The sequence below is a fragment of the Notothenia coriiceps genome, unplaced genomic scaffold (assembly GCF_000735185.1).
Source record: "Notothenia coriiceps isolate Sejong01 unplaced genomic scaffold, NC01 NC01_scaffold00025869, whole genome shotgun sequence".
In the NCBI taxonomy this organism is placed as follows: Eukaryota; Metazoa; Chordata; class Actinopteri; order Perciformes; family Nototheniidae; genus Notothenia; species Notothenia coriiceps.
This window is the reverse complement of record NW_011358570.1, coordinates 96,304-104,990: the sequence shown is the minus strand read 5'-3', so window position 1 is coordinate 104,990 and position 8,687 is coordinate 96,304. Positions and strand designations below refer to the sequence as shown.

The 8,687-nt window shown below is 37.6% G+C and overlaps 1 protein-coding gene across 1 annotated transcript; it reads right to left on the bottom strand.

The window, feature by feature from the left end:
• Positions 1-6: 6 nt before the first annotated feature.
• On the bottom strand, positions 7-2,801 carry cplane2 (ciliogenesis and planar polarity effector 2). The gene is made up of 5 exons (XM_010783843.1): positions 2,460-2,801; positions 1,643-1,795; positions 1,410-1,534; positions 1,151-1,290; positions 7-1,040 (listed from the first exon to the last, which is right to left on the bottom strand). The coding sequence occupies exons 1-5, from the start codon at positions 2,572-2,574 to the stop codon at positions 827-829; spliced, it is 747 nt and encodes a 248-aa protein (XP_010782145.1). The 5' UTR covers positions 2,575-2,801; the 3' UTR covers positions 7-826.
• Positions 2,802-8,687: the final 5,886 nt, after the last annotated feature.

Sequence of the window (8,687 nt, the reverse complement as noted above, 5' to 3'; positions counted from 1 at the left end):
GGAAAAAGGCCACTGATCTTCTCACTGTGGAATATTGATCAAACATTTAACCCAATACCAAGCAGACATTAATTTTGACTTCGGTGTAAGGTGTTTTAAGTACAATGTATAAAGGAAATCTGTAATATCATCGGTAAAAAAGCAAAGCAATACGAGCTGTCATTTTAAAATTGAGAACTGTATGTGCTCAAACAGGCATCCAGTGTCATGAAGAACACAAAATAATAGACACGTCTGCAGGTTAATATAACCATAGTCTCAGACAATCTATTATTTCTCAGTTTAAAAATTCTCCTTATGTTCCTCCGACCTGAAACGTGAGCGATGGAAGGTGCGAGGAGTAGAGGCAACAGTCATAAAACATAATGAGACGTGATTCAAGTTGTCATATTAAAGAATTGAAACGCTGTATCAGTACATTGTCATGCCTGTGCATCCTTGCTCATGGCTCCTCCACTGAGCGTATTCTCCTTGAGAAGCATTTTAGGAATGTAATCATCCTTTAACATGGCGTGCAATGTTCACAGGCAGGAGGACAGACGAGACAACGAGGCACATAATGGAACAATTAGATAAGCTTATCTGGTCTCACGATATTGATACAACACCCTGCTGACGTAAGGGCGAGTACAAATCAAATGTATTGCAGTGATAATAGAATTATATGAAATAATTAAATCGGCCCCAAATAAGTTTCCTTCATCTCATCCCGGGGGATCTGAAGCTCTCCCAGATCAGCTGTCAATACACAGGCACACTGCAGGGACCTCACCTCGAGTGCAGGTCACCTAAACTGCCTACTAAAACAGGATTAACTAAGTCAGGATTAAAGTACAGTCCCTGTCTCCTGCTGTGAATGGTGTCTGGCTGATACACAGTCCTGATGCCACAGGTGCTCCGCCAGGCAGTTGAGGAGAGAAGCCACGTCCCCCAGTCCGTCACTGACCTCCCCCCCCACACGCAGCACTGGTACGCTCCACGTCTCCTGGAAGTTCCTCACGTCTCTCTCAGCCACGTCACAGTGCATGAAAAGGTCAAATCTGAAGAAACATTAAGGCCAATCTCTGAATAGATATAGCAGTTATAGAGTAAGTATTCAGATTAACTTTCATAACATTCATATTTTTCTTTAAAGACTGTTAGAGGATACTTGGTGCCAACCACCAATTTCACAACACGACCCACAGGAGCCCCAGTCCATTTAGCGATTTGGTTTGACAGATCATCAAAGGAGGTCCTGTCAGTGAAGGAGAACAGGAAGAGGACGGCGTCCACCTGCTCCTTACAGGCCTGGAGACAGGAAAGTGTGATTTAACATAATGTCTGACAGAAGACATCAGGAATGTATGTTTAGTCTATTACAGAATAATGTGAGCGTAGTGTGCAAACACACTATATCACCAACACACCGGCAGCAGATGGTCGAATCTACGCAAGGCATTCTCCCCACAGTCCCACAGCTGCAGACGGAAGAAAAGCACTCTGCCATTTTCTCTAAGTTTTACCGGCCAGTACACCACCGTTGTCTCAATACCTTGAACAAAACATAAGTAAAATAAAATGTGTGGTCTCACCTGATCAACCCTTTACATGTGTAAATTATTCTTAAAAAAACAACTGACTCCCATTGATCTGGGTCTACCTGTGGTTTCATAGTGCATGTTAGGAATATTCAAGCCTGCAAGACGTGCAGCCAGAACAGTCTTCCCCACTCCACTCTTGCCGGACAGGAAGATTTTATAGTGAACGGTGTCCACGGCTACATGTGGGGGCATCACCGGAGACTCCAACAGGCCTGTAAAATCATTTATAAAAGAAACATCTAAATACTGACATTTGTAAGATACTGATATTCCTACTTTCAATTGTATTATTTATTATACGTACATACATGGATCAATAATTGTGTTATATTGCAGGTTTATGTCCATTTTGTTTACTTTCACTGTTGAATTGGTGTGTCACTTTTTGTAATATTCCACAGGACAGCATGTATGTTTTGTCATCTGGTTTTGAGTGATAAAGTTCATATGCCAAATAAAATAGTACACTTAAGCACTTTTTAGTGTGTCTTGTAACATCCTTTAAGTGTTTTGTTCTTTTTTCCTTCTGCTTGCCTGGTAATTCAAACCTTACTGTGTACTTTGTTGTTGCATTGTATTAAAACTTCATGGACACCTTATTTTGGTAGCCAAAGTGTAGATTTAAAAAAGAGAAGGCAACTGTATCTGCCAGCCACTTTGTTAGATTGTACAGCTCATTTGTTTAGTATGAAATACAAATTATTGTATCTGGTTATGTCTGTAAAATCTCAGACAGCATGTGTTTTCTTAGTCACAAAAATGTACTGTAGAAATAATTCCTTGTGTTGTATAATCAAACGCTGGTTACACAAATGACATGCTGCTTTAAAAAAACAAAAACATTTCAACTAAAATGCTAAAGTTTATTTGTCCTACCAAAGTTTTTGCGCCTCTTCTTGTGCAGTATTTTGCTGAAATATTCTTTGCTGTCTTTACACCGATGCCAGTCTGCCACAATGATTGATCCGGAGGAAGGAGAAACTTGTGCCATGTTGTTGTTGTTGCTGCTAGAGTTAGCATCACATTGCTATGTTCAGTTTATCATCCAGAAAGGACGAACTGTAGCGAAAGAAAACTCGTGAAACCGGAGACGCAATCAAATAAATGCAAACAGTCTTTCCTCACAACGAAGCGCTTTAAAACTTGCAAGTAGAGCCGACAAACAACATGTTTTAATCTTAAAGTGCAGCCAATCGATTAGAACTTCCGTAAACTAAAACATCCCTTGACAACCGCTTGACGTCACTTCCGTTCCCCATGTAGTTTAGGATGTCTCCTTCAGGTGCTTCGATAAATCGTGTCTTTGGGCTTTATCTGCCACTAACATGTGTTTTGGGACAAGATAAAGAGTCGTGCCTTAAACAAAGCAGGCACTGCTTTTGAGTATGCTAAGGTTAACCTCATAAATTAACCTTATATTTGTAAGGAGCACTTTGAGAGTCATTGAAAAAGCGCTATAATAAATATAAGGATTATTATTATTATTATAAAGTTTTAGCAGACCTTAGGATAATTGTTAAATGTTACGCTGCATGAAACACTAAATACATTTTTTTTTATCAACACAGTTTTTACATTTTTTGAACAATAGGATAACTTTTTGATTATTTGTCATTTAGTGTTCGGGTTTTAGAAAAACCATGACAAAAACTAAAAAAAATTTTTTTAGACAGTTGTGTTTTATACATTTGATAAAGTTGTTGGCAACATTTTTCATTCATATTTTAGTTTTTTTCCCCCTGAAAGATGTTGATGTAAAAAAGGTGATCAAGACCCTTTTCATAAGTCTTTATTTCTTTTCTTTTTTGCCTTTTTTTTGTCATATCAACTATATAGGCTGACTTTGTATTACTTTTGGTTACTAATTTAAACATAGGGTAAGATAGATAGTTAAGATACAATAATACATACTTTATTAATCCCAAATTGGGAACATTTCAAAATTTCCCAATTTGGGATTAATAAAGTTGTTTTAGCAGACATACAATTAACAAAAGTTGTGCGTATTTATTTCAACCGTGATTGACATGTTTGACCTACATAGTTATCATTGAAAATCACTTTTTTTTATAATAGAGTGCATTGACCAGTATTAGGGATCTTTAATATGTTCAGTAGTACTTCTCGTCCACCACCAGAGTTCACTAAACCCCAGCGTTGAGACGTTAAACACAGGGAGGAGATGAAAACAGTCTGTGAGCTCTGACAGTCAGGGCCCCGCTGCTCCAATCTCCATGCTCATGGTCACAGATATGGGGTCCACACTCGATGGCAGTTTGCATCGATGGCAGAAAGTGTGTGTAACTGCACCATCTTCGCAGCTGCAGAGAGAATGAGGACAGAAATGAATGAGTTGTACTCAAACCATTGTTTAATTTTACACATTTCTTTAATCATATTTCTTAAGTATGAGAGGCTTACCATGCTTCTAAATTGAAATGTATTAAAATTATTTTCCTATTTCAAATGTACATGGTCAAACAAAAAGGATTTCAAATGTGGAGATGTTCTGTAGCCCATTTCCAGTAATCTATTGCATTAAAGCCATTATTTTAACTTGATCCTTTTTGAATTAATCTTGATCAGCATGTATTAAGGCTTAAAATAAAAATCTACAGTGCAATACAAAATACTTGAACGACCACCTTACATATATCAAACAACTGTTTTGTGGATACATGAACAGGTATTTATAGCTAGGCCGACTGTGTGGCTCACCTTCTCCGCTTCCACCTTTATCCGGTTGTTCGAAGTTGTGATGACAACATCTTCTGGAGAAAATCCACTCACATCGAGGGTGAACTGGATAATGTCTCCCATGACCTGGATCTTCCCTGTTGGATATGAGTGCCCTAAAACAAAACACAATAATTACTAACAACAACAATCTAACAATTACTCATCTTATTAAAAACCAGGTGAATCAAACATAAAAAGTGCAAAAAAGTAGTACAAATATGATCAGTCTTTGTTTATCAGACCTGATGTTGTTTCTATAGGTCTGCTGAGAGCCTCCATCCTTCTCTTTCTCAGCGCAAGTTCTTTCAGGAAGACTGGGCATATCCATTCAGGTCATTCCAGAATTGGAGGACATTTCATGTCCCACATATACAAAATCAAGTAGTCCATGCCCAAAAAGCTAAAACATGCACTTGTTGTGTTAAATAATTGTCTTGAGACAAGATGCATATAAAGTTGTAGAAAAAGTGGTTTCAAAATATTATTTAAAATATCAAATAGCTCTTGAACATCCCTTATAATGGCATTTTTCTCTTGTCCCAGCTTCTTGTTGACCAACTTGCATGTCAAATATAACATTTAAAATAGGGTTTTTATTCACTTTTGTTGGTATTATTCCATTGATATATGTATCTTGTAATAGTAAAATAAATGTGTTAAATCATAAACACATTTTAAATAACAGTAATTTTACACTGAAAGTGTGTCCCACAACATGCGCGCAACCCTGTTACCGAAATCTTTTTAGCTTGGCAAGTGAAAAAACTGTTTGTCACACAACAGCAAGCCATGTGCTACCAATACCATGGGTAGACCAAAAGTAAGTCCTCTCTTTTATTTTTAATATATTTCCAATCTTATCACTCTTGAAGGAGTGTAGCAGCACTCATACAAACGCAGGGGCACCGCAAGGGGGTAAAAAGTTAGGGCGATTCTAAGGGCCCGTGACTGACAGGGGCCCCAAACATTTTTAGAACATTCAGAAAAAATGTTTAAGTAACCTTTCATCAATCATCAATAATTAACATTAATATAACGTCATATTGATAATGTACTCACTAAACTTACGATTACTTTAACTTATTTTCTTCCAAAAGTTAATTATCCAAAGCCTCTGAACACCCCCCTCTATTTACATGTAATGGTTTGGTCCTGCCTCCAAACGCTGTGCGGCACCGCACTTTCTAGCAGCAGAGAGTGAGAGCATGTGAGTATGGATGCTAGTACTTACGTGTGTACAATGTCTCAACGACTAACAAAGTCAGGCTTTCAAAAAGAAAATAAAGGAGAGAAAGACAAGAGAGAGGGACTAAAGGGCGACAGTATGTCACCCAGTTTTTCAAGAGAAAAGGTGGGTGTGGACTATGAGTGGTGGAAATGAGTCTGTTAGCTAAGCGTCCATTGTCAATAATAATTGTTTTGAGGTTTTTCATTTCACTCCTCTTTCAGCTGACATTTAATAAATGCAGGTACATTTTTAGCAGCTATTCATACTAAATCAGTTGTCCCTCCCCCTGGTGCCAGGACCAACAGATCCATCAGCAGCCCTGTCCCCCCATAAGGCTTTGCAGTCTTTTGCTTTATTCTGAAAAAGTGTTGCTTTATCTTTATGATACAAAACTAATCCCATAGAAAGCCAGTTGGCTAGAAAGCTGGACTTCAAGGACTTGATCTGTGACTTTGCCTGTAAGAAGGCTAGGCGCTGGGCTCTTGGTGAGTAAGGCTGAGCCAGGGCTCGTAATAACTGTTAAAGGGCAAGGCTATGGGAACGATTTTGGATCACTACACACAAGATGCATGATGAGAAAAAGACTGAGAACAGGTAATAGGCTCTGATTTAGCACCACCATCAGGCATTTCCGTTTTGTTGTCCATTTACACTTTAATACCTGCTTATTTTGTAGTTGGTATGTATATTTAATAAAAAAATCTGCTGCTTATGTTATTTATTTTTTTATAGCATTTTATAAATGATAATATTGGTGTTAATGTTCACTTTATTTTAATTTAAGAGGTCATGTATATTTAAGTTATATTTATTTTGATTTATGAATGTTCTATTCAAAAATGTTATATACACCATAAAATAAGACTATTGAGATATATTGGCAGGAATGTTAGTGTTATATCAAATAGTGGATTCTACTGCAGTAGAATGTTGCAGTAGAATTTGTAGTCAGCACAGTGTTATATTTTCACCGCTCAGTGTCAGTAAATATTGTGCGGTTAGTATTGGACTACAAGATAGATGCAAGCCTGTACAGGTAGAGTTATTTAAAGCATAAATGAGGCGTGTGACGCAGTGGATAGAGCCTTGGTGTTGGGATCAGGGGGTCACAGGTTCAAACCCCACTGCAGTCAGCATGTCGTTGTGTCCCTGGGCACACACCCCACTTCACCCCAAAATGGCTCCTGTGGGATTGTCCACAGTATTGAGTATGTAAGTCACTTTGGATAAAAGCGTCTAACAAGTAACATGTAATGTAATAAATGAGTGGGTTGGGTTCTGGAGGTGTGGTTACAGCAATTGTGCTTGGTTGGCGTGGCCTGTGCCTGGTGGTGGGGCCCAATGTGATATATTTTCATGGGGCCCAAAATCCCTGGCGTGTATGGCCAGAGGGCAGGACCTATAAACACATGTACTAACCAATAGCATTGTGAGGCTGAACAAAAGGACCTTTTGACTATGTAAATGTGGTCTTTTAAAAAAACAAAACATTTACTGACTTTTTTAGGATAGCTTCAAGTAATGTTGTAAAATTACAACCTGGGGCCTTACAGGGTTATGGGTTATGGGCTATTGTTTATTGTTATTTACTTTAAGATGTTTATTCTTATCATTTAATTTAAAAACTCTTATTTAAATGATGTGTGTGTGTCTCTGTATTCCTGATGATACACTGAGAGAATGAGCTCATAGTGCTGCTGATCACCATAAGCTAAACAGTCTGTATATTGCACTACATTTGTATAATGTAAGCTTTGTTGATACTTTGCCTGCGGGAATACGAAAAAATTGTTAGATATACTGAATATTATTTGATCTATTCCACCACTTAATCCCAAATAATGTAGANGTGTGCCTTGGCAGTCTGAGATAGAGAGGGTTGTGTTTTCTGACACTTGGTGAGTTCCCTGGAACACCGGGGACACATATTCATGTATAAAAGACGTACAAAGGTGCATTTTGCATGATAGGTCCCCTTTATTTAAAGCATAAATGAGTCGGTTGGGTTCCGGAGGTGTGTTTACAGCAATTGTGCTTGGTTGGTGTGGCCTGTGCCTGGTGGTGGGGCCCAATGTGATATATTTTCATGTCACCCAAAATCCCTGTACAAACGCAACCCTGTTACTCACATTATGAGACAAAAACAAATTAATTTCAAATGTATCTTTCTTTAGTTAAATATCTAAGTGTGTCCATTCCTTGACAATAGCATTATTGTGCAGCTAGCATTCATTCCTGAGGTAAATGCTACAATTAGCTTTGATTTGCAACCCTGTTACTAGAGTAACAGGGTTAATTCTTCATTGAAAAAAATATATAAAATATTATCAAACAAGATTTCTGTGGTCCTGACTATTTATTTGTCTCATTTATGTCATGATCTACAATCAAAAGTAATGTAGCCATTCAACCCTGTTACTTTATGCAACCCTGTTACTCTAATTTCAACACTGTTACTGTATCATTTTTCTATTAAAATAATCAAAAACAACCAGTTTTATCCAAAAACGACATCAGTATTTAATGTAAATGTGACTTTCTTTACTTAATAGTAAAGAATTTATTGAAGAATATTTTTTAAAATACTTTGTTCTGCTTAATGAGTATTTGTAACAGGGTTGCACAAAGCATGGCACACAACAAATAAAACATCTAATCAAAAGTGTATTTGATGCCTTAGCTGGGCAAATCACTTTTTTTGATGGTTTATTGTCAGTTTTTCCTAAATACATAACAAGAAATAATGAAAATAAAAGGTTCATTTTTCAAAAGTGTTGGTGTCTAAATTGTCCTCCAATTCTGGAATGACTGGGTGTTCTTTTTAACCTATTACTTTTCACCTCAATCTCCAGCAGCCAATCACCATGCTGCAGACAAACTTTAAAATGGTTCTCTTCTCTCCTGCAGTCAGCTGTGATTTCAGGTTTTCACTGCCTCCTCCCCATCCACCTCCTTTCACCAAAGACTTTACATTTATCAGGCATGTGTCAATAAATGTTCTTTAAACAGAAGAAATGAAGTCTCCTGATTGAAATAAGAAGCTCTCTATCTGCCGCATGTATAAAGAGAGGCCATTCTAGTGTCTCTATATATGTGTGTGTGTGTGTGTGTGTGTGTGTGTGTGACCAAGGCACACG

Excerpts from the sequence above, each read along its gene's own strand:
- cplane2 (XM_010783843.1), bottom strand. The coding sequence starts at position 2,574 with ATGGCACAAGTTTCTCCTTCCTCCGGATCAATCATTGTGGCAGACTGG. Across the intron at positions 1,796-2,459 it reads GAAGAGGCGCAAAAACTTTG|GCCTGTTGGAGTCTCCGGTG; the intron begins GTAGGACAAATA and ends ATGATTTTACAG. Across the intron at positions 1,535-1,642 it reads CATGCACTATGAAACCACAG|GTATTGAGACAACGGTGGTG; the intron begins GTAGACCCAGAT and ends GTTTTGTTCAAG.